Source organism: Ammospiza caudacuta, chromosome 1 (genome assembly GCF_027887145.1).
Source record: "Ammospiza caudacuta isolate bAmmCau1 chromosome 1, bAmmCau1.pri, whole genome shotgun sequence".
Taxonomy (NCBI): domain Eukaryota; kingdom Metazoa; phylum Chordata; class Aves; order Passeriformes; family Passerellidae; genus Ammospiza; species Ammospiza caudacuta.
This window is the reverse complement of record NC_080593.1, coordinates 29246699-29273125: the sequence shown is the minus strand read 5'-3', so window position 1 is coordinate 29273125 and position 26427 is coordinate 29246699. Positions and strand designations below refer to the sequence as shown.

The 26427-nt window shown below is 34.1% G+C and overlaps 1 protein-coding gene across 4 annotated transcripts in view; it reads left to right on the top strand.

Annotated features, from left to right (window-relative positions):
- Positions 1 to 26427, top strand: part of DGKB (diacylglycerol kinase beta) — a 329155-nt gene that overhangs the window by 100854 nt on the left and 201874 nt on the right. For 2 of the 4 annotated variants that reach the window (XM_058820474.1, XM_058820466.1), the window contains 5 exons: positions 2995 to 3093; positions 10522 to 10554; positions 14189 to 14305; positions 18761 to 18834; positions 25864 to 25938. In XM_058820474.1, coding sequence (XP_058676457.1) covers positions 2995 to 3093; positions 10522 to 10554; positions 14189 to 14305; positions 18761 to 18834; positions 25864 to 25938 — 398 coding nt within the window. The remainder of the gene's footprint in view (positions 1 to 2994; positions 3094 to 10521; positions 10555 to 14188; positions 14306 to 18760; positions 18835 to 25863; positions 25939 to 26427) is intronic. The other 2 variants (XM_058820489.1, XM_058820483.1) reach the window with 1 other exon arrangement.

Here is a 26427-nt window from a genome sequence, read left to right as displayed (position 1 = left end):
CTAAAGTCAAAGGAAGTTGCAGATTCCATCTTTCTTCAGTAAAAATTATTTTCCCATCAATTCATGCGGATCTGGACCAGATTTGTAAAGGTTTTTCACTCCTTTCAAGCCGTACATCAAGATTCAAAGGATTTTCATAAGATCTGTTGATCACTCACTGAAGAAGTACTGAGGAATTATTTATGATTGAAATCACTGTAAAGAAAAATGCTGAATTCTTTTGAAAATGTCTTGGGTGCTTATGTGCTTATTTAAATGCCTAAATAACTGTCAGGGTTCCAATTAAAAATGGGTGCGTGCTTTTTTGACAGCTGAAGTTAAAAATATTGGCACTAAGGTTTACAGTTTTTCAGTTTATTTCCATCAGTAATTTAAAGGCCTTTTTTAAAAGCAATTTTTTATTTTCAAATAAATTTAGAAATATTTTATTTATTTTTATAGATTCAGATGTGAATTAGACACAAGTAAAGAATGAATATTTTTAAATACTGCAAATTATACTTCAAACTCCTATTCACTTGCAGTTCTCTTCACTTGATTTATTCTATTGCAATAACTTCATTTTCTAATAGTAATACCTTTATTACAGAAAAAGTGTTTTGAATTTCTAACATATGTGTGATTTTTGAATGGATATTCTGAGGTTATATAATTATGATTACATCCTTCATGTGTTTTTCAACTCCTAGTACTGCACATACACAGCTTATAATTGAAGGGGATGCTCTTTATTGTGGAGTTAATTCTGAGCCTCTTTCATGCTTTTTTAATATATCTATCCTTATACCTTAATAAGGTCACTTCTGATGTCAAATAACTGACTCAAGTCCCAAAATTTAGAGATGTTTTTCACTAAGGAGCCTTGTCATACTGACTTCTCAGCCAAATCCATGATCCCTCTTCCATATAATTTGTAGTTCTCCACCATGGTAATGTAGATTTTTTTTTTCCCCCTCATCTTCTCTCCAGCAAATACGCTTTTTCCTGCTTTGCAGGTTTGTGGGTGAGATAATATTCTACAAGAGATAGGTTTAGGATAAGGGAGTTTTGGGGAAATGTATATAAAACCTGCTAAAATATTTTTTTGAGATACATGCATATTATTTTGTTTATTTGTGTCAAAGTGTTATTTCCATTAAAGCTACGTTTCTTCTGCCTTTTGTTATTTGCTATGTGCCAATTCTGTTGTCAGAGATCAGCAGAGACTAATAAGAAGATTAAGCTATTTTTTCCTAGATAAGTTTGCATGCCACTGAGTAGCAAAGCTGCTAATTACCACTGAATGTGTGAAGATACTTTTATTTGATGTAACATGGCCTGGTGTGCATTAATTATGGTACAAGTAGCCTTACCACTGAGGCAGAGAATTAGCATGACAAATGATTTAGATTACAGGGCTACCAAAATACCCTCACAATAAGGCTTTAATACTCAGAGTAAATCAAAACTCTTTAGACTTTTATTTTCTGTTGCTAAGTAACTGCCTAAAAAGGTAACTTTGCATTATAAATTAATATGGACAAGGCTAATATTAGGTGCTGTTCAGTTCAAAATTCAGAAATGTCATGTCAAAATTAACTGTACCAGATAATTTTATGAAGACCATATTACCAATAAAGTTTATATATATCAACAGTTGGTACAATATTATTGCAATTTTGATAGAGTTCATATGAGTTAAACCATTTAAGGGAAAATGAGTCAGTCATTGAAAAAATGTGATTTAGAGACGCAGGCATTGAACTACAGGTTTTGTAACAGCTTTTCAACCTGTTGAACTAATACTGTATGCTACCTGTTATACTAGATAAATCACTTGTTAGTAAGATTTTTTTACCTCACAACTCCTGATATTTATTATCCTGATTATTTTTCTTTACTGTAAATATACACCTTTTCAAAAATGTCCATTTCTAAAGGGAAATGGATGCTATCTGGATGCCTTAATGCATTTTATTGAATCTATACAGAGATTAAAACACAGAATAATTTAGGTTGGAAAAGACCTTTATGATTATCAAGTCCAGAAAGAGTAAATTTTCATGAAATTTTACAGTATTAATTTTATTTTATTCTATCTCTAATGATATGGTGAAGTATACTAGTTAAATATGAATGCTTTGCATGATCCAAGCACACAACTGTGCCTTTGTACTGTGTGCCTGAATATTTAGAGTAATTTGAATTGAGTTTAATTCTAAATTATGAACAGGAACTCTTGATTGCTAGTGCAAAATATTTCATCATTTATCATTACTTGTTAACGTTTTATGTTCCTGTTATATGCACATTTGTCCATTCAGCCTCTGTAATAAAATGGAAGTCAGCCAATGCTCTTCCTGTCAGCAGACCTGAGGATATCCTTTTGATGTTTTCAGAGTAGAGCTATTGTCATTGCTTTCAAGAAAACTGGATGAATTCTAAGCATGAATTACAAAAAGTAGAGTAGTTCCAGTTCCTCAGCAGTCAATGGAAGCCTGAAAGCTGATTCAATCAAGACCAAAATTTACTCAGTGAAGTTTAATGTAGGATACTCCTGTGTTCTTCTCTTTTATTTGAATCCGTAGTGGCTATCAGCTTCAGGAGGAAAGCAGAGTTACACCAATATTCCAAAAGCTGCCTTGAATTACTCACTAGTAGTAGAACAGAAGCTCCTGGCTCAATGCAAGAAGCTCTCTCCTGAAATGAAGTTTTTGGTCACCAGTAACAGTATGCTGCTGTTAATGTATTGCTGTGCCATGTTCTTATTTCGTGTGCTGATTCACACATGCCATTTCCAAACTGAAAAATACTTTAATCCATCATTCTTCACTTTAATACAAATATGTTAGTTTTGTCCATCCTAGGGAGCTTTCTACTGCAGTATGTTTTGTTTTCCTTCCAGAGCTTCAGTAATAATTAGGTTAATGAAACTCATCCCCTCTAAGATGCCCATTTTCTGATGCTAATAAAAAAAATGTCTAAGTTGAATCTTCATTTTCTGTCTTCATATAGTTACATAACAAGTGTGCTTCACACCTGAAACCTGAATGTGACTGTGGACCTTTGAAGGACCATATTTTGCCACCCACGTCAATCTGCCCAGTAGTGTTGGTGAGTTGTTTGTATGTTAATTTCAGATGTAATCCTCTCTCAAATGCAACGTTAAAATGCTGCTGGGACTGCCTGCCAGATATTTAAGTTCACAGGACTGTGTGAACCTTAAACACAATGTGAAATCCTGGCTGATGGGTTTATAGGCATAAGTGTGTTTTACCCTCTACATACTGCATTTCCCTTCATGTGAGAATGAACCTTCTGTAGGGCATATTATAACTGAAGCTGACTCAGGTTTTATCACTTATTCAGACTGTACTTACCAGAAACTGTATAGGCAGAACACTTCTACATTTTACATCTTTTATAGATCCAACTTCCCAGAATAATGAAGTTATTCTTATGGGCAGTTTTTGCTTGGGATGCATATTGTATATCTGCGATGCTGAGGTCTCTGATCTAAGCCGGAGGTTACCTAGAATGATGGCACTGGTCTTGCAGTAAGCTATGCATCAACATTATAGTATATTTTATTCTGCAGTCGTGGACAGTAAATTTCTCTGTCCACAAAAACAATAACTCAATTCAATGAAAATAAAAATGCATGCTGTGTGTAGGTTGTATAGAAAAGAGCTGACCATTTTATCATTAAAAAAAAGAGCTTGAGAATTAACTTATGTTTTCACATATTAAATTGGATATTTTATGCTGATGAAAGTCATAGCATCATCATATTCATAAGAGAACAGATGAGTGGTCCTCTTTAAATATATTTCTAATAAGTGTAATAAATGCTTGAACTCAAGAAAGTGTAATTTATTGAAGGGAGGCAAAAAAGAAAATATGCATCCTAATCTTAAACCAGTTGCTGATCATTAGGAATAATATTTGTGTCTATTGTAAATTACTTGTTTTCTAATTAATCCTTTTGGCTGTTTTGTTTATAAATCTGTTAAGGTAAAGATGTTAGACTTTGGCCCTCTACCTGTGTAAAGTGGAATTATTCCGTTGCTCTCAATGAAACAATCCAATGGAAACCTGCCTTTAATATTTATGAAATATTTAAAATAATTTTTTAAATCACAAAAGTGGCTTTTTAGTTTGTCTCTATGGCATTTTTGTATTATCTGGACAAGTTCTGATTGATAGTTATAAAATATTATTTTAAGTTTGTTGGATGATTATATTTTGTATTACCTTATTTGATTTTCAGGATTTGAGGTCATAGTTTAAAAGTTTGCATCTAGAAATTATGATTCTGTTATTGGGCTATTGTTTTCAAATTAATGTCATTTATCATTTGCCCTTCATATAAACAGAATGAATCTTCAGCATGAAATTTTATCTTCAGTTATATTGGCATAACTACATTTTCTTTTCAGGAGAGGAAGAGGAATAGAGGAATTAGGATTTTCATTCCACAATTGGAGTTTAGTGAAGTTTTTACAGGATATGTAGAACCACTCTAGAGTCAAATCACTCTTCAATAGGTTTGTTTTATCTCCAAATTTTCAAGGCATAAGCAGAAGTAAATATGTTTTCCTGTTTTGGAATCATGTTACTGACAAGTGCAACACAAGACATGTATTTCAGCACAATTTATATTGTTTGGAATGGAAAATATATTTTGCTGTGATTTAAGGGAGACTTTATAATTTTATAGTATATTTTTTCATCTAGTAGTTTCTTTCAAAAATGCATTAAAGTCCTGAGTTTACTTATGTTACAAAATACTACCTCACTGACCTAGCTAATAGTAATTTCTTCTGAAAGTGATTGGTAATAGTGTACATATGATTTGTGTTTGTAATTTTTTAATTAGTGTCTCCCATTTCCTGTTATGGGGATTCCTTTTGAGAAACATAATACTTCAGTGCATGTGAGACCAGCATTCTCAATAAGGACAGCAAAACCAGTGAATATATTCTTGTGAAAGCCATCTAACCATGCAAGTGTGTCTGTTAATAAAAATTGTGTGTTCTGACATACATGGAAGGGTCCTTCACCCAGGTCACACATTTGATTTCAGTGATCAGTTGAGCATTAATATTCTTGCAATGCTGTGTGTATGTGGAAGGTAAATAAAAGCAGATAACCATAATGCTGCCTGTACCAGACATACCTTGAGTATTTTGAGGTGTCAGAGAAGAATGTATTTTCTTCTCCCATAGGATAAAAGGAAAACAGCAAGATGAAAAATCTTGTATCTTTGATCTCCTAAAAATGTTGGCCCTCCTTTACACCTCTAGCTTTGGAAGATTTCTTTCAGAAAACTGCAGAAATAATCTCAGAACAAGATGCCTTCTCTTAAGTTTTTCTTCAAGGGTACAGGCTAAATCCCTTCTCATCTTTTCTCTTTTGCAGAGGCAGGGGCATTCATATTTTTTCCTTTTTTATCCAGCATGTCTCATGTCTCATTTCTTCAGTTCTTGTGAAGTCCAGCCTCAACAATTTCTACACAGTTAAAGGACTTTTTCACACATTGCATTTCACAGCACCATATACCGTAACCAGTGCTACCAAAATGATCTCAGCTGAGTGACTCTTAGTGGCTGGAGAGAGAACCAAAATGCCTTGTCATGTGAAAGTTAGATGGCTGATCTAAGTTAAATAAAGGTCCTCCCATCTTACAAACTGCACAAAAATAGAGCTTTCCAAATGTTATTCTTCAATATGATAGGCTACATTGTCAGCTGAAAAAAACGATGGGGAAACTCAGTAGTTGACACTGTGTACGTCATGAAAACATCACATCTGTCTAGATTCAGTGTCTTGTAGCGATTTTTCATATCTCACGGCATCAATTTTAAATGTTTTAGTAAAATGTAGTTTGTCAACTTCTGTCCTTTTTACTTTTCTGTTTACTGTATATGAGGCTTCTTGTAGGGTGAAGTTTTTTATTCAAGTTAAATGAGTTTTATTATAAACGGTGTGCAGATCTCAAGTGATAGTCTTTTAATAGATGTCAGATATGCTTTAATGTTACTGCCTTTTATTTCAGTAACATTTTAATTAATTCATACTGATTGAATAAATGTACATTGAGACTTGTTTCCTAATGAGGGCACATTTAGAGGAAAGGTTTTGCATCATTCTGATATCCTGTGGGTAATTATATTCTAATTATATGGTGGGGGGGAAAAGTCTATAACTCAGTACTGATATTGTTCATTGGACCCAATTAATTACATGCACATAATGAAAGTTCATGATAAGGTTGACTGGCAGTGAGTTTAAAAATCTTTAACTCAATTGAATCCTAGCCTACCAGGAGTACAGAATTAGATCATAACCATAACCAGGTTTAAAACTGGGTATTGGAATGAAATGAGTGAGTAGTGGAGAAAGCAAGATTGGTCTCTGCTTATGAGACAGTTTCCCTCACCCTGTCCTTTTATACGGCAGAAAGGGAAAAATGCTAGCATATGTTATGTCTTTATTTCATGCCTGCCTTTACTTTGCCCCATTTACTGATGAACATATAGGATGTTCTAATTTTTATTTATGTCTGTGGAAAAGTAATTAGATTTTCAATTTCCCACCAAAATAGATACAGCCCTGGATGGTGACAAACCAACCCATAAAATATTACTATTTAATAAATAAAAATGTGTATTCATTTCATAATGCATGATGATTTTGATTTCCTGTTTGTATATGTGAGATTTTCAATGAATTTTTTTCACTTAATGTCTAGTATTATTTTTTAAAAATTTTAATTAAAACATTTAATTGTGGAATTAAAATAAAATTAAGGAATAAATTGAAAAGCATAAGATACCCTGCTTACAATGTGAGCATTATTATATGACAAATATCACTGTCCCCATAGTAATCAGTTTATTTCAAAGGTGGAGGCTATGGTATAATATTGAATGTAAAGAATGAAAAAAAAAATAAAACAGGGTTCATTTCTTTGTGTTTTGATATCCTACTTCATTGTTTTGCATTCTGTGAAAAATGGGTCATCATGATAAAAAGTTTGAAACTATTTCCATTTTGTTTCTTTTGTCTTGTGAATGAATTTGACTTTTGTTTGGGTAGTGAAGATGTTATAACATTTTATGACAAAGTCATCTAAGTGTAAATACAATTGATGTGGATATGGACTATATATACAGACCTAAATTGGTATATATAAAATGCATAGACTTTTTATACATCATAGTGTGCATCTCTTTATATACACAAACATAAAATACCCTCATAAGTCAAATTCACTTGACCTCTTATTTTAAAATATAGATGACTGTACAGTTGGAGGGAGAAAACATATATCTTATTTGTTTGGTATTTTGTTATACAAAACCATGAATGTTCAGAAATCTTTTTTTTAAAGTTCTATTTAGGTATGTAGAACAATATACACAGCAGATTACACATATTTGAGATAGGAAATGTGCTTTATTTAACTTACTCAATATGCATTATGAGCTGTAGTTACAAACTTTTGTGTAATTATGGCAGGTATATTGACATTCTGACAAAAAGTAATACAGAATTTAAATTAAAAATACTGTTTAAGAATTTTACTTCACTATTAGTATTTAGACCACATAGAATAGCTATTGGCTATAATTGCAACATAGTTCAATAGATATTTTTTCCATGTCTGGTAATGTGTTTTACTAATGCTATTTTCCTGTGAGGTATGTAGACGTTATTCATGTAGGAAAGCAGAGTTGTAGAGAGAGAGAAAGGGAATTAGCAGTGCCTGGTTGAAGAATGAGCTTTCTTAATCCCCTTTCCAGTTATTAATCCTGAAATGATTCTTCTGTTTTTATAATGGTAGAGATCAGTTTTAGCTCAATTGAATCCAAGCTCAACATGGAGCACAGAAAGTCAGTACAGTGTGTGAGCATTTTATGAGCAACTCAATCCTTTGAAGTTGAGTACTAGCCTTATCCTGAGTTTCTGAACAAAGATACTACAAAAAAGTAGCTATTTGAATATATATGCTTGGGGGGGGGAGTTGAATTTAGATCTGGTTGTTGAATATTAAGTAATGACATAGCAACTGAAAGAGATTTAAAAAACAAAACAAACTACTTTTTTGCTTCTCTATTGTGTTTCATATTGCAGCTTCAGTTCTCTGAGAATCTAAATCAGACTTGAAATATAATGGTGTCCTTATCTACGCTAAGAGCTTTTTCATTTCTTTGAAGTCAGAAGGAAATTAATAATTGCCCTGGAGGAAAATGTATCTTCCTAACTAATTAGCTGTTCAACAAACACAGTTCAATGTTGAAATAATAAGATGCTGATAAACTGAAATGGCAGTCATTCAATCATTGTAAGTTATATCTAGTTGCCTGCCCCCAGCTCATCACTACTGTCTGTTTCTAAGTTTATTCCTTATATCCTGTCCCCCCGGAGTTTAACATGATTTTATTTTCAACATTATTTTCCAACACTTTAGTCTTTCTTGGACAGTGTATATAATCAGCTGCTGTAGCCCAATCTGGAGTTGCAAGTCCAGTTGAAGATCTTGGGCCATATATTGATGTGTGTATTGAATGAGTACAAGATGTAAGGCAAGTTGTCTACAGAAAACTGAATTAACCAAGGCCCACGAGCTAAATGAGAGACTTGATTGTTTTGGTGTGTAATTCTTTACCTTTTTATTTAGACAAACTGAAAAAGGAGCACAAAGTATATAAGTTACCACACAGTGATTCCTTGTTCAGAAGAAGGAGCAATAAGCAGTTTTAGAAGTTATTCTTAAACACATATTCTCCATTCCAGCCTTGTCTTGTTGCAGGTATTTTGGCTACCAGTATTATGGGTGACAAAATGCTTCCTTCTCAATGGTGTGATGTGATTTTTTCCTGAGCTGCAAATGCTTTTCTTAAGACAGCTCTCAAATCAATCAGAAGCCTTTATAGTATGGGCATGTGCAGCTCACTGGATGGTATTTTTTTGCTGAGAATTGGTTAATAATCTTGTCCACAAGATGACTTTTAGCTTCTGCCTAGGGATTTAGAGCTGGGTATTGTGATACAGCTCTATGAGCTTTCAAGACAGCATGATGTGGTGTTCTAATATAGGCTCTTTTGATTAGCATGCACTCAGAGCTGGAAATGTGGAGAATTTATGAAATAAATTATCAAAATGTTTTAGGTCATCTGAATCACCATTACTTGGATGTGATATCTAATAGATACTACAGATACTACCCCGTGGTTTTGGCATAGTGGTGATGTGTTTGTTTTTTTTTTAGTTTTCAGGATTTTTGAATCTTAATTTTCTTTGGTCATTGTATAATTATGGACAGAAGTTTCCTGAAATGGGAGTTTTGTAAGTAGGGTCTTGAATGCCATATAGGTTTACAAAATTACAGTCTAGGAGTACCTAATATTATTATGTCCTTAAAGATTCCTGTGTCATTAAACAAAATAACTCTAAGGAATCATGGAACACCCTTCCTTCAAGTTCCTTGTAAAGAAGCCCGAAGCACCAGTTTGATATTCAAGTCACATATTTAAATTTCATCTTGCAAACATTTGAGGTATTGCATGCATTCCATCTGATTCTCTGTGAAGATTTGGAGATCTAGAATAAGATTTTTTAAACTTTTTAAAGCTATTTTATTTTGTGCATAATAACCTGAAAATATATTTATCTCATTATACAACTCCATGCCCAAATAGGTTATATGTTTCATTTCAAAATATATATAATAAAAGAAGAAATTATCATACAGAAGTAATCTCAGGCTTTAAGCTGTCTAACTGTGTAATGGTATTGAGCATTTATTAATGAATTTGCAATCCTGTGTAATGTATAAGTAAGTTGTTGTTTCAGGTTATGAAATACATTGATTGAAATAATCTTGTGTAGGAAATAATCCAGAGAAAATATATTTGCAGTTAGGCAAGGTGAGAAAAAGCAGTTGTTGCTGTATTTGCCCTGGATTCCATGTCAGCAATTAAAATATAAAGAGGGAGCTCTTTAGTAACTATTCATTTGTTTCCACTCTAACAGCTATAATAGAGTATTGTATTTCTAAATGTAAGTGTTTTGTGTAAAGGAAAAGATTCAACCTCTATATAAGGAAAGAGTATAAGCAACTTCTGAGAAATAATGACTTATAGCTTGTTAATTGTAGCTATACAATTAGAAAAAGGCTTTTTAAACAAGATTCTTTGATATGGATTAGAATTCAAAGACTTTGAAGATGAAATCAAAATAGCCCTCCAGGTATCAATATCTCTTCTGCTGTCAAAAGAATGAAGTCCACAGATTTTCTAAGATTGTTAGCTGATGCCAAAATGATCCCACATATACCTTCTAGAGTGTAAATTATGTAATACGACAGCCAGAACATCCATCAAGTCCGCTTGAACAAAAGTGTAACAAAGTATCATGCATGTGTTGTTGTTAAGTGTAATTCTGCGAGGTAGCATTCCTTGTGCACACCCTGTCCATGCCCTTTGCCATCCCAGCTGTTTGGTGCTGCAGCCTAACATTCTCTTTTTCCAACAGACGCTTCCCACTTTAGGAGGTTTGCTCCCTGAGGTGCGTAGCAGGAGGCGTCCACGAGCGCTCGAGTACTAACACTTCATGATATTGTACATTCTTTCTGCTATGAAGTGCATTTTGGGGCTGAAAATAAAAATCTAGAGAGGATATTCTGGGTTATTATTTGGAAATTCCTGTCTTATTTGTCAATTGTTCTCTGATTTGAAATATGAAATAGATGCAATTAAATAGTTCTTACCTGGCAGTGATCTTGCTGGAGCTGGCCTGAATGGTAGATGCTCCAGCTAATGAATATTGACTTCAAAGTGGGACTTCAAGGGGGAAAGTAAGGCATGAGAAGTGCAAAATGGGTGGAAAGAATTGTTGTGGTAAGTTCTGTTTTGGAAGGAATGTGCTCTGGCACATGCCTTCCAAAAACTTTCATTCGTTAAGCCATCAAAATGTACAATTGCTGTATTCAGTATCTCTGTCAACCTCATGCATGTTCACTAAACAAAATGGTTCACCAATACATTCATCATTTTGTATGCTTTATTTAGCAAGATATTAAAAATAGCACAGCTGTTATAGACATATTTCTTAAATTGAAAGACAAATTTTTGCCTTTTATAAAGCCATTATTTCAATGCATGTGAAATTTTTCTTAACATTAGAAATTTTAGGCTATTATCTGTTCTTATCTTCTTCTGTTTTTATCTACTTTAGATTGCTTGGTCCTGGACACTCTCTGATATCTTAGTAATGTTTTAGTTCCCAAAACAAAGATACTTTAGGTCAGGCACAACTGGTATTTCATATATAAAAGAAGGGGTCTGCACAAGAATATTTTAAAAAAAAGAAGTGGTAAATTTTTTTGTGTTCCATTAACAGATTTATTCATTAGAATTATTATGCAATTCATTACATTATGTCATACAAACTAAGTCAAATCCTCACTAGTAGCACACATATCTAAAAATTATAGGATCTATAACTCTAGGAAATCTAGAATATCTTGTCAGCTTCTTTAGAAAGGTTTTACAGAGCACTATTGGTAGACATGGTGACATGTATTGTGGTATCATATAAGATAGGTGATATGAAATACTTTATTTGAACTTTCTTCAAAAATCATCAGTGAAGAAAGCAGAGTTTCAATGTTAATGAGGCCAGGTATCCATCTTTGATCATATTAACACTCTAGGCACTTCTGTATCATGGATATTCTTTTTTCCTTTATGTTACCTGAGGTACATGACCTTATCTTGTATTGTCTTTGTGAATCAAGCAATGGTTTTACTTATGGGGTTGGAAGTATAAACTGGAGAAGGAATGGTAATGCAGGACTGATGCCAGCTGAGGTTATTAACTGCCATTTGTATCATGCTGCTATTTGTATCACCCCAATATCCAAAAGTTTGCTCTGGGTAATCCTTACTGCATTTTACTTGAGTCATTAGTAACAGTGGGTTTGGGCATGGGTCTCAGCAATGAATAAATACTTTTCCTCTAAATAGTAGCATGATATATTCAAGAAGAGTTTTAGTGCCACACGTTATAAGTAGGCCTCTTCTGAACATTTTTTCTTTTAACCTCTCTAAATGTGCAAACTCAGTGTGCTGAGTCTGTTACTTTTACTTAATTTTTTCTTTGAATTGTCACAAATGTGTCCTTTAGCTCAAGATTTTCCTGGACCTTTTCAAATTTTATCTCTGTCTCTGATTTTTGTTAGAAATTACAATTTTTACTAGCTTTTTCTCTCCTTTGCTGACATATGATTTGGTTTTTGAAGATGTTGAAGTATTCATGAGTCAGATTTGGCCACTATGTAAAATCCTATTTAAGAGGGTATGCTTTCTTTTTATAAGAAGTAGTGACTTTTAAGGATAATTATTCACAAAGTTGTTTAAAACCTCAGAGCAACTTAAGAAATTTGTAATGAAGTGTGAAGCTTCCTTCATATGGAATTATCTTACTTGCTGTCCTTGGGACTAACCCATCCATTGTACAAAATGTTTTGTGTTAGTTATTTTCTTTGAATGTCTCATCCTGGTTCTGCTTTCTGAAAAAATAATCAAATAAGTGCAGAGCTGGTGATTTCTTAGGCAGTGATACACAGAGTGTTTTTTTTTCTAGGGTTAAGGAGGAGGTGAATAGCTCTAATTGCTTCTACTGGTTTCTCTTAAAGCAGTGATACTGCAGTCTGGTGTCTTGGATCTCATCTTGCATGAGCCAAATTACTCAAAGCATCCAAGAGCTCTGTTAACTAACCTCTTAGAATCTCACTGCATACAGACAAGAATGTAGATTCCCCTGTTTTTGTTTTGCTTGTTTTTGTGTGTTTTGTTTTTGGTTTTTTTTCCCAGCGGCATAGGTTTTTCCATTCTTTTATACAAAATATGTGAATAAGACTGTCACAGTTCCCCCAAGCACTTGGCTTCCCCAGAGTAGCTTAGGATGACCTGGACCACTCTTTGCATCAGATCTGGACTGAGACTCTGTCAGTCTCACTTAAAGAAACTGAAGATGATATAAAAAGAGGGTTCTCATTTGTGTTAGAAGGCACTGTATTAGCTGGGAGTTAGTCCCTTCCTGACAGAATCTGTGTCAGTGCTTCTTAGCAGTAAAAACTGCTCCTGAAAGAGTTTCATGGATTAATTGCTACTGCGATCCCTAAGGCTTTATGGGAGGTAGCACAGAGATGGGTTTGGCCTGGTATGAAATGTAAATGGTAGCATTTAATGAACTTGGTACTGGATGGAGTTGCAGGGGGTGCAGCAATGTCCTTCATGCTCCTTTTCTAGTGCAGCGGCTTTGTGCCAGCCCATTCCCGTGGCTAGTTTAAAGCCTCCTTGTACTTGTGAAGTGCGGAAAGCGGCTGGGGTGTAGTTGGCATTGGAGACTCTGATTCTGTTTGATAAATATCTGCTGTCTTAATTTATGGTGCATTTTTTGGACAACCCAAAAGGACATGCTGGGTGCAGTTCATAAATAGAATAAATGAGATACAAAAAATGAGAATACTTTTTTCCATGCAGAGTTATCTGAAATGGCCTGATAACAGTTGAAAATACAATTGCAACAATATAATACTGAGTTTTTCCCTTTCAAATAACCATCTCACTGTGCTGTGTATCAGCATCAAAAGTTGCCAACAGCTTAGAATCTGATGTAGATTCTGGTTTCCTCCTGATACAAAATATGTTTTGTACAAAGCTACTCAGCTAATTGATTATGGTTTATTTAGAATGGGTATATTTTGCCAAAGTGGTAAAGCACTCTGAAGCATCCAACCTTTGCTAGCAGTCAGCATAAAATTTTGAAAAATTACTGATCTCTTATCAATATGCTTATTAAACAATCAAGTATATTGTATGATTGGCTTTCAAGTTTCAGAATGGCACCCTGGTAATGTCAGATTATCTTTTCACATCATTGCATTAATTTGTGTTGTGACTGCACACTTTTCATCCATCTATTGCCTAGTCATTATGGAATGTCCAGGCACATAGATAGATGTTATGTGAAGTGGCCAGACATTGTGTATTAACTTGATTGAGATCTCATTTTCATTAAAGCAGAGTCTGACATTACTTGCTAGTCAAAAAAACAACTTTGTGGAGGTACAGTCTGAGTTACTGTTGTATAGCATTATATAATGTGTTAAAATGTTCCTTTTTCTCTTTTCAAGGAAAGACAATCAACAGTGAAAAAAGAAAAGAGCTGCACCCAGCAAATGAACAAACTGGGAGAACGGAACAAAATGCAAAGAGCAAATTCTGTCACCGTAGACGGACAAGGCCTTCAGGTGTGATTATTGTTATTTTAATATTAAGCAGATAATTTTAGGTATGAAGAGTGAAATATGTTTAAAGTGAAATATGCATTCACTCTTCTAATGTTTCACTTTTATATGACTAAAAGTCAAGAGGTTCAGGAATCCGGTGATACACATCTGCTTTTCATGTGATTGTTAGGATTTCCTAAGACAATAAGGGGGAGGGAAGACTAACTCTAAAACACTTCTGTCATGGGGCAAATAGTTTATTTTGGTATCTTTTTATGTATCATGCAATGTTGTGTAAATTTACATTATTAATCTAAGTCTGTCCTGATAATTGTTAACTGTTCTAATTTGGACCTGTTAATTAATGGATGGAGTAAACTTCAAGGGTGTTATTTATCCAGGTTTTTCTAAGTAGGGTATTTGGCATATCAACATTAACAGTGGTGAGAATCAATTTTCATTACTAGCAATATCTGTAATAAAAATGGAAGTTTTTCTGGTTGAAAGAAAAACTCATGTGTGTGATGAGCTAGTGTTATTTAAGGGTGGTAACTTACAGGCATGCCTGAACTGCTGACTTGTTTCCCTTGAGATATGAGTAGTTTTGAGTGAAATCAATGTCCATATGCTGCTTTATGTCCTCAGGAGTTAAATTATCATCATGATAACAATGTGATAATCATTTAATATGCATAGTTATCTGTTCTCTCTATCTTTTGATATGTTGCAGTTGGGCTTCAGTAAAAAGATTCCATTACCATTTATCAATTACTTTATGCCTCATAATTATTTCATCTTGTTGTGTCAGGATAGGGAGGTTTATTGTATTGTTTTGTGTTTTAGGTTAGTCAAACATTCTTGTTATGACAACCCAAAGAAGGGAAAAAAGTCCAAACAAAACCTGAAAAACCTAAAACCTATCCAGTTACTTGGATGCTCCATTGATGGTATAGTTGATATTAGAGCAGTCATTTTCCTTTGCTTTCAAGAATCTCTTCCTGAACTTATCATTTTCAACAGGCTTCATTGCTGTCCAGATCATCTGTGACAAAACATGAAGCAAAAAATGCTGGAGTCTTAATTGAAAGAAAGCTCAAGTTGTGTCTAATCAGTCACAGTGTGATGAATAAGTTTGTGCTAGAGAAAACACACAGTATTTTCTAACTTTGCAATTCCAGTGAGACAGAGTATTCTAGAGGAGCATCTTTGGCATCTCCTTTTGGTTGCAGCACCGTGTATCATTATGAATTTTGTGTTCACTCTGAGCATTAGATTACTTATGCTCATAGTTTATTTTCTGCTATTTTTTGTCTCTATTTCCCACTCATGTGATACTGTGCCAAGAATATAGTACTTGGTCTACTCAAAACAGCAGCTTTTAGCACCATTGGCTCTTCAACACAAAACTTTAAATTATTATATGTTCTGCATTCAGGTCATAAGATTTCCCCTTTTTTAGTGTGTTCCAAAACTTGTGTTCTCTCTTGTCTTTCCAAGATGAGTCAAAAGCCTTCATTTCATCCTTGCTTTTCTTTATGACTGCTAGAGATTGAGAAAAAGAGAGTGGGGACAAAGATGATAGCATTATTATTGAATAGATTTGAGGTGTTTTTTGAGCAACTGTAATGACACATTTGTAATGTCTCCATGACATGGTACCATGGTGATAACGTTAGAAATAATTCTGCAGTTGTGGCCCTAATTTGCTGATTATACTGTGGTCTTTGTTTTTCACAGATGGATTTAATTGGTTTTGAGTGGCAGGAATCCATCTTAGCATAAAATATTTAATTTTTGATTGGCATTAAAAATGATAACCTCTTGTGAATGTAATTATTGTGAAGCCTGAGTGGACCTTTAGGGCTATCCTACTGAAAGGATGGGATCAATGAGAATGTTAGGGCTTTTTTTCCTCACAGATTGTATAATTTTCCAGCTCTTCTCATAAATACGTAAGATGCTATAAATAAAACTGGCAATTAATGTTAGTATTTTGCCCAAAGATGGTCTGGAGAAAACATTCTGTATCTGATCAAAGTGTACTATGCTAATTCTCCCATATCTTGCAAGCTACTCTGTTTCTAATACTCTGATCTGCTGGCATGGTCTCATTTTAACAAAATCTTCAGTGAGCAAGGGTTTTATTTCAGAGAACTTAATCAGTATTAATTATTAATTGCATTTGTTTATGATTAAAGATACAAGGTAAAAAAGCAAAGATCTTGATACTACTGCTGTTAGACCTCTGTTTTCAATATAGGAGAAACTATATATAAGTTCTCCACCACTTTTTTCTTTTTGTTTTTTCTTTTTACTTTAAGTTACTTGTACTATACCATCATGAAGATTGCCTTTAAGTCCTGCTAGATTAGGGCTTAAAAATGTTCACTAATTTAGTCTAAATCTTTAGTTGCATTTCATTATATAAAAATACCGTATGTTATCTGGAAAAGTAATTTGGAAAAGCTGTAAAAATTTAATTAAAATTTATTTTGGAACCAAGTGGGATACAGACTAGTTATTAGATTTTTTTTTTTTTTTGGATGAGCCAAACACTTCTACTTGAAATAATCTCATTGAGTCTTGAAAGAAAAGGTTTAAAATAGAAAGTTCCATCACTTAGCTTTATGTTGAGAAAAAGATCAAGCCCAAACCTTCCTTCCATCAGACAGAGGGAGCGGATAACTTAGTGGCAGTGGAGGTCTGCACAACTTAAAGACAATTAATCATAGTTAAGCACATTCATCTTGCTTCTTTCTAGCTAACCAGCATAATGATCAGGATTATTATTTCTAATTAGAGGAAGTAATAGATCATGTATAACCTTAGGATGAGTCTCATTAATTAACCTGCGTCCTAAGGGATTTCAGTAGGTATTCCATCTCTGTCACAATGGGCACCATTGGTTTACACTTAGTTCACCGGAATAAACACCATGGGAATTGGCTAAATAACTCAAATTGATTAAAACAGTAGGTAAAAATTAAATATATGACAAACTTCACTGTATTCTGCAATTTGATGTATGTTTCAACACACAGCACTTTACTGTGCCAGGTGATACTGAGTTGGTTTCATGATAAGCTTAATACCACTGAATTTGTGGACTTTTCCATTATTTTTGTATGTATTGGAACAGATTTGATTCTTTTTTTTTTTGAAATCATGTTAAGAGTTGACACACTACTGCCTAACATTTCCTACTGAAACAAAAGTGCTTTTGGATGCCTTGTAGGATTATATGCCTATATCTCTAGTATGTCTGGAAAACTCCTTAGCTATGATGTTTCTCGGGTTCTGCCTTAAATTACACTTTATGAAATTTTCAAATTGTTTTATTTCAGGAATTATGAATAAGGACTTCAAGCAAGGCCTTTCAATATATCATTTTGAAATGCAGATGGTCCAAGCTTCATCTCTGAAGTTGTTAGTGTATGACTTTGGAGATGTTGACTTTGAACTTTAAATATACTTTCAAACATTTTGGAATTTATATAAGTCTAAAATGATGCTTCTAAATATGAACAATGCAGCTTCATGGTTTAAGACCTGTATTAGAGATCATCTGATGTAATTTTTTTATGTTCAAGTCTTTGGAGTAAAGGCAATGAACACACACATCTCAGAGTATCTGGAAATACAGACTAACCCTATTACTTAGAAGGATGGTGTTAGTCTGTAAAGCTAAATATTAATATAAATGTGTAAAACTGTCCATACACAAAAGAATGTAAAACAAAATAATGCTAGAAGTCATTGTTTCCTTCTTAGAAGTCATTGTTTCCTTGCTTCTCATCAGCATTCTTTTAGTCAGACATGCCTTTCTTCCTTACAGTTTCTCCTCTACTTTAAGTTTTTCTGCTTTCTCAGCTGTTTAAAGGCATTCCTTAATGTTATGGTTGCCACGTTTTAAAAAGTGTGTGATTTCATAATATATCAAATATTGTAGATATTCATTGCCATAATTAAAAAAAAATCTGTTAAGTTCAATTTTCCACTATAGCTATAGTTGACCTTCATAGTATATAATATAGTGTCATTTCTCACTCCAAAATACAGGTTAAGCTTTTTTCTTTTCCTTTCTTTAAAGGAAATTACTGTCAGAGTAATTAATGCATTATTTGCACTTAAAGTTTTCTTCTCTACTGATGGATGTATGTATATCTATGTACACTAACAAGTGTATATCTATATATAGAGAAATAGGTTATGTGTGTATATACCTCAATATCTCAGTGGCATTATTGGTTAAAATGGCAACACAGCTGTTAAACAGACAGCATTAAAAAAGAAGTCACTTGCAATTTCTGGCAAATTAATGAAGTGAGGATTATTGCAAATTATGGTATTGCTTCCAGCTGGATTACATAGCATAACATAGAGTTTGCATTAAGCTTTTTGTTTTCTGTCTACTATAGGAAAAAATGAATGCAACACACAGCATTAATGAGTGGCTGTGTTATTCCCTTCTTTTAGATCACTCCAGTTCCAGGCACTCATCCACTTTTAGTTTTTGTCAATCCTAAAAGTGGTGGGAAACAAGGAGAAAGGTAAGGGTTTTTTTCTTTTTCTTTTTTTTTTTTTCTTCTTTCTTTCTTGATTCTGGTCTGTGAAATGTTTTAAAATTAATTTTAGAAGTTTGTCTATGTGGAAAAAATCCAACATTTTATGTTGTTATTCCTCACAGTTGAACATCCTATATCTCTGTACCTATAAATTCTCCAGTTAAAAACAAGAGTTAGTTCTATAGGATAGTATTGTTTCCAATCAAAAAAAGTAGCTATATTCAGTGCATGGGTTTGTGTGATTTGCGTGAAGATGTGAGTTGCCATATCTTGTATTAAAATTTTAAAGTGCTTAACAGTTTTCTTTTAATCTGTGTAATGGTTATACAGGCAGGTCAGTAGTTTAAATTAGAAGCAGTATTCCATTTTTTAATGTATGATTTGCTTTTTATAGACTTAGTAGTAGAGGCTCTCAAGCTTCTTCATAAGATTTCCTTCAAAGAAACCTTTTGATTTCTGTAAATAGGAAGCATTCTAAAAATCCAGTTGAATTATTAGAGTCCAATCACAGAAATTAAAGACATATTAATTTTACATATGTCAGTAATTACATTGATTTAAATTAAAATGTCTGAGTTTATTAGTTTAAGTTTTAATGTATCAGAGGCCTGATAAAGTAGTAAGGAGCATTCTCCTCTTACTCAGGCAGGAATGCTGAATTAGTTGCCTCCTAAACAGACTTTTCAGAGCATGTTTCAGGATTCCATGTGCTAACAGTGTGGTCATTTTTGACCGTCCCACAAATCCCTAAATTTTTATAGCCTAGTTCACCATGGCAGGGCTGTAACTTCACGTCTTGAAGAAGATTATGTTCTTTTGGCCAGGATCCAGCTGAAGGTGATACCTTTGGATACTGGTGATATGGGTAGTGAGAAGCAAAAAAAAGGAGGGATGTAGTGTGATTCTAAAGCCTGGAACCAAGCAAGTAAACTCCATGGGTCAGCTTTCCCTGCCTTCTCCACCCTGTCTCCCTTAGATCATATCTTCCTGTGCCCCTAAAAGTAAGCTGTCAGAGGGGACAAAATCCTGCAGAGCAGTTGTTAGGGTAATTCTTAAAACTAAGGAGCATTAACCAAAACAGTATTTGGAGGCCTCTGAGAGAACTGGCTATCACTTGAGAGCTGATGATGTAATCCCTGGATTGGTATACCTGGATATCAGCTAGATGTGTCAAAGGCAGGTAATGATGTTAAAGTTTAGTTCTAAGCAGTTTCAAAAACATGCCTTCGCAATTTGAACAAACCAGTGTGGGCCATCCTGAGTTTTTGTGTGAGGCAGCCCTGGTCTGCTGTGCAGTCAGGGGTCTGGTGGAAGGTAATCTGCACTAGCACTCAGCTTGACTTTTTCTAATACCAATATGAAGTGAGTAGATCAGTGATCCAGTCTGCAGTTATGTAGGTGAGAGGCAGGTTAGAGAGCTACACTTACACAGTTAGTTATAGCCTAGAAACAATTTAATGAAATGCTGTTTCACAGCTTTCAGTTCCCAGCTCATAATTGGTCTCAAGTGTTAGTATTTGAATGGGCTTAATGCAGCAGGGATGTCATTTAATGTTAGATATTCTCCAGGGTAAATGCAAGTTTAAAATCTGATACCCATCTCAAGCTCCTATTCCCCTTCATGTATTACAGTCTAACACTTCTCAGTTTATGTCAATGAAACTGTTACTGGGGCCAAACAGATCACAGGAATTATTTGAATTTTAAAAATGGATGCCCTATACACACTTCATTCACTAGCACCATTATCCACAAGTGTCATTACACAATAAAGTGTATAGCATGAGGGCAAGCACCAGCAGCTGAGTATAGTGAATTGTAAGAACCTCTTAGATTGGCTTTGATACCATAACACAAAATGTTTAAATTACATACTAATGTGTCAAGGTTGCACTCAATATATCTCTTTCAAGAGAAGCACATCAAAAGGTCAACTGCCTAGTTATATAAACATGTCTCAGGTCATTCACCATTAGGAGATAATATCTCACAATTAGATCTAAAGCCATATTCAAAAAGGTTGAAGAAAGTCCACATATGGACTATTTGTTGAGAAGAGCTTTTCAGTCCATTTTTGAGGTGTCAATGTTTCATATCAATGCCAGAAGCAGAAGTATAAAATAAGGATGCTAGGAGTGCCTTTTAGTTTGAATATTCAATCTAAGTGATGAAAACATTCTCAGGAGAAATGTTTTTGAATTTTTTTGTTTTCCTGGGTTTTATCTGTCTGCTTTACAGTCAGTAACCAGAAAGAAATTGCCATATATTCCCTACCCTCCAATTTTGTGGCAGTAAAATTATATTTTGTGGAAAGTAAAATCACAGAACATTTGAAGACATAAATTACTTTGCAAAATACAAGGTTGTGGTGATTGACAGATTTCATCACAGTTGGAAGGGACCCACAAGAATCATCGAGTCCAACTTTAAAGTAAATGGCATTCAAGTCAGGATTTTTGATTATTGCAACTTTTTAATCTGGTCAGGTGCTGAAAGGGTGGAACTAGAGGATGTCTGTAACAAAAGGAAGGTTTTCCCCAGCAGTGACGGAAAAAAAAAAAAAAAAGGCAAAGCAAACCCACAACCTTCATTTCTTCATTTTTATAGAACAGAGTTTCATTATCTTGATTCATTCAGATTAAGAAAATCTTCTACTGAAAATTATGTCTCAGTCTTTACTTAGGATTCTCTGTATTTGAGAGGTCACAGTGAATGAAGACAAGATTTCTAATTGACTTTCATTGAACGTGGAAAGATTATTGCAGATTGTCAAGTCTCCTGCATTCCCACAGTTCCCCATACAAGATTTCATGCCTTACAGTGTGGTAACCCAGCTCATTTTGTTGTGTTATTCTTGGAGAGAGTTTATGCATACAGCTGAAAAACAGTTGAATAAATGCACACCCCCAGTAGTACATGGTCATTTCCTCTTCTATTTTGTAATTTTTCTCAAATCTCTCAAATGTAAAACTGAGGATCATTTAAAGGTGAAAGATGTTTGGTTGTTTAGTTTTAGTTTTTAAATGTTAAAACAGAGGGGTGGTGGGAAACAAACAGATATGTAGAAAAAGTGCATTCAGAACACAAAAAAAAATAAATTCAGAACACAAAAAACTCTGCAAATATATCTTATCAATACATTTTGAAACTTTCATTATGTTAGAAATTCAGTTTTTCAGAATGTGTAGTGATAAATGTATTTTTTCTGAATTGGTTTCTGTTTTAAGGACCAGTGCTATGACTTTCAGATATAATTGCAAAATAAAGAATTATGACAGTAGCCCCATTATATTTTCTTCTCAATTAGGAGGTTAATAATGGCCCATCATGTGACACTCCAGTGTATTTGCTGTTATTTGGACTTGAATTATTTTTTAATAGACAATACATATGTTTATAATAGAATAAAAATAGAAGTCAATTTTTATTAAGGAGAAAGTAGAAAAATAGAATTAAAGTTGATTAATTTAAGGCTTTCCTATACTAGAAATGGATTTTAACTTAGCATGAGACTGAATAGGAGTTTATCAAACCCAGGCAAGTGAATTTCTCAGGCTGTATCACACCATAACACATTTTCAGTGGTTGTGCAGGAAATGGCAAGGTACAGTTAATTTTATCAAATAAAAAAAGGCAGAACATCCATTTCATTCTAGGGCTATCGGTTTGGAATGTCTGCATTTATGATCTGACTAATCAAGGCAACAATTTTCAGTAATCTGTGAATAAAATGTATGTATGTAGTACACCATTCACAAAATAGTTTCTTTCAACAGAAAGAATATACGAGCATGTAGTGCTTCTGAAGGCTGTTGTTAAGGATAATGTTTCTCACATAAGAGTCCTTCTAAATCATGCTGTTGTTTTGCCATACTCATTACTTTGATTTCCACTTCCCCATTTTCCAGTTTATTTGCCTGACCAGAGGGTGAGTGTACACAATTGTTTCCTTGACAAATGTGCTGTTGGATGCACTGGAGATCAGCTTCCGTACACTCACGTTTCCTGCTGACTCCACGGTCAGTGTCTGTGCAATACAGGTTGATGATATTTTTAACCTTTGCTGTTTTCAAATGACTTGGGTTCATAGTAGTTCTTCCCTCCTCCCCTACGACTAATCTGCTTTTCCGAGCTTTCATTTAGCATTGAGACAAAACTTTAAAGCAATTTCAAATTTTCTTTTTCAAATACAGTATGTCTGGAAGAGAGGATAACTAGCATTTTTTTTTTTTATTTTGGAGAGGAGTCCTTGGCTTCTTCCTAGTCTGACATCAGGGTTAAATGAAGCCCATATTAACCACATCTTTAATAGCCCCTGGAGAACTGAAGATGCATCCCCAGTTGTGGCAGAAGGCATTGCCATGGCCAGCTTTTTTTCCACAGTGTAGTCAACTTTATTGCCAGTTTTGAATTGCCAGATAGTTTTGGCCATTTATTTTCTCTCTTCTCCAGAAGACAGCTTAATCTAACTCAGCTGAAGGTGCACTCAGAAGTATTTTCTTCAGCAGCTGAGCTGATTAAAGATGATGCCAGCTCCTTTGGCCACTCCTGAGATAATTTTCTCCCTCAGTTATTATAGCAAGCATTTTGAGGTTCATATGAGATCATGGGCATGATTTAAATATCAAGAAAAATTACAATGAAGAAACTTCTCTGTGGATTTCTGTTTTAAATTGAACCTTTTTAGTTTCCAGATCACAGAATAACCCCAAAAGTAGTTACTGAAACACAGCTGTTTGTTGACAAGTGGTAATTTCATAAACTGGCTTTGTTCATGAAATTGCATTTCATCCCAAAAATGTCTTTTGGGGCATTTCCCACCACACCACCTCATGGCCTTGTCAGCACAAATCTCCAGTCACAAGGAAACCACATCCAGTTCCTTCCCCACATGTGGAAGCAAGGCATTCAGAGCCAAGTCAGTGTCACTGTTTGGTACTGTAGATGTAAAACTGGAAGGTTGAGTTACTGTCACTTTTCTTTGGCTTCCCTCTGTCACCCTGTTAGGTCTGTGTACAGCTCAGTGTGAGGGAAACATTTATAAACAGTTTCTAATTTTTTTTTTTTGAGAATGTGTGAATAGAAATGAGCCATCAATTTATGAATTTTAGACTAGAATACATAAATGTGTTTAATAACTTAAAGCTTGATGTGTCATTTGCAGTGAGTCATGGAGTGATTAGCAGGTATTGATGTTCAGCTGGTAGCCATGAATGGTATGCACTGAGTCAAGTACAATTCAGCATAATCTCTTTATTATTGCAGTTGGACTTCTGGGTTCTAAGCAGAAAAACCAGACCTCCTTTTTATTAAGAAGGCTTTTATACCTGAGAACAGCACTGTGAGTGTAGGTAATGGCTAGTCTGTTTTGTAGCACCAAGATTTAGAAAAATAACTCTTAGACCTTTGGGACTTCATAAAAATACTGTTCATTAAGTTCTTATGGTCAGCTACACAAATGAAATTAGCATCACCTTTGACCAGATCAAATTCTACACATCTCTGAGAAGCAAATCACACATACTAAATAGAAAACTCCTTTTTACATTTGTGAAATGGGAATATGTATATTGTCTTGTAAATCCATTGTCAAATGTCTAATTTGATCATCATCAAAGCCATCAACAATGATGTGTGCATACTTGTGGAATGAAACTAGTAATTTCATACTGACTTTTTCTGTCAGGAATAGCAGCAGGAATATATTGTGTCAGTGTGCTTGAATACAATGCTTGATGAAACTGACATCACTAAATAATTTAGAAGTTAAGAAAATACTACAATTGGGCAGTTTTACAGATAATTATGAATTTGTTTGTATTCAGTATTTTTTACAAACTTACTTTCCAGCTACCCTCATAAATTATGCATTTCTATTAAGAAAAAAAATAAGAAAGAAATCCCTAATGTGCACATAGATTGTGTCTAGATAGTTTTATTGTGCTGTATTTGAATACATGGACATTTTAACCTAGAATTCAGGTCTTATTATGTTTCTATTTCATGTAAGAGATTATAAAGAAAAGAAGCAATATTTCAATGAAAAAATAAATGCTTTCTTGAAAACATTAAAATATTAATTAGCTTAAGGACAGAAACATTAAAATTAAAACGAAGAAACAGGGGTTTATAATTTAAACTATTGCCATACATCCTCAGGTGTATATTTATTTATTGTGAGCTCCAACTCTTTTTTGTGCTTTCTTGGTTCTGTGTGAGAAAAGAATCACTACTGCATTCCAGTCAATTTAGGAAATTACATTTCTAATGTTTGTAATGAAGATCTCTGCCATACTTTTAGGGCAAGTAAACTCAAATTTCTAAATTTACACTTTAGAAGAAATAATTGCTCAGTGTAGGACAGCAAATGGGGTCCCATGAGGGACAGGGCAATGCTTGTCATGCTGTATCAATAAATTGCTTCCTATTATTCAGGTAGTTTAAAAATAAGTGTAATTTAGTAAAACAATGCTTCAAATCTTTTTCATTTTCTTCTCATTCAAATGTAATCCTGAGGAAATGTAGTCGAACACAGGTTTTCTTTATCAGAATGTTTTCCAGTCTATGTGGACATTTTTGGTGGGTGGCAAAGCCAATTAGCTTTTGCAATTAAATAAATGTGTAGCTCTGTGCTTGCAATAAAATTCAGGAAGAAATCTCTCCTTTGCCATGGAGTTACTTTAATACAAATCAATGTGCTTTCCAAAATGCTTTTTTGATTCACCTTTTGTTGTGTAATTATAGCTTTTTATCGTATTTTGTTTCTGTCTACACACAGCATTTGGAATGTAAATAGCTTTTAGTACTTCTGTCTCAACTTTATACCCCACAATACACTCTATGTAAGAATTATAATTGCTGTGTTCAAGTATTTGATTTTTTGTATAAATGAGATCCTGCAGTTCAAATAATTGTAGTATGCTCTAATTTATTTAATTCTTTTATATGAAAGATTTTTTAAAAATTCCAAACATGTAAGTAAATATTTTCTCCTTGTCTCTTTTACATCCTTAGAATTTATAGAAAATTTCAGTACCTTTTAAATCCTCGTCAAGTTTATAGTCTTTCTGGAAATGGACCTATGCCAGGGTAAGTCTACAGTTAATATTATTACCAGGAACTCATTTAATAAAATACTGTATAATCAAATGAACAGACTGAAGTACATATAGCATGTTCGGAATGTATCAACACTGCAGTTCTCTGAATGGCTGCAGAAATATATAAGTATTATTTGTTTACCTCTACAAGTAAAGCTATGTCTCAGATGTGTTGCTGAAAACCATGTACTATTCTATAGGACCTGTGGGATAAACTTAATTCTGATTCCATCTTTAACTGCCATTTCAGCAGCTTGAGTTCTGGGGTTTACTTGTGTTGCAGATGTCAGCAGCCTCGAAGACTGACCAGCAAGACATCCATTTCCTTTACTTACATAAACACACACGTGCACATGCATGGGTGTCTGGAATGTATTGGTGACTGCCTGCTTCTTATCAGTTACATGATCTTGGAAATATAGTGGCTGGAAAATGACTGGCCAGGCTGGATTGTGCTGGCAGTGACTTGTAATGTGGA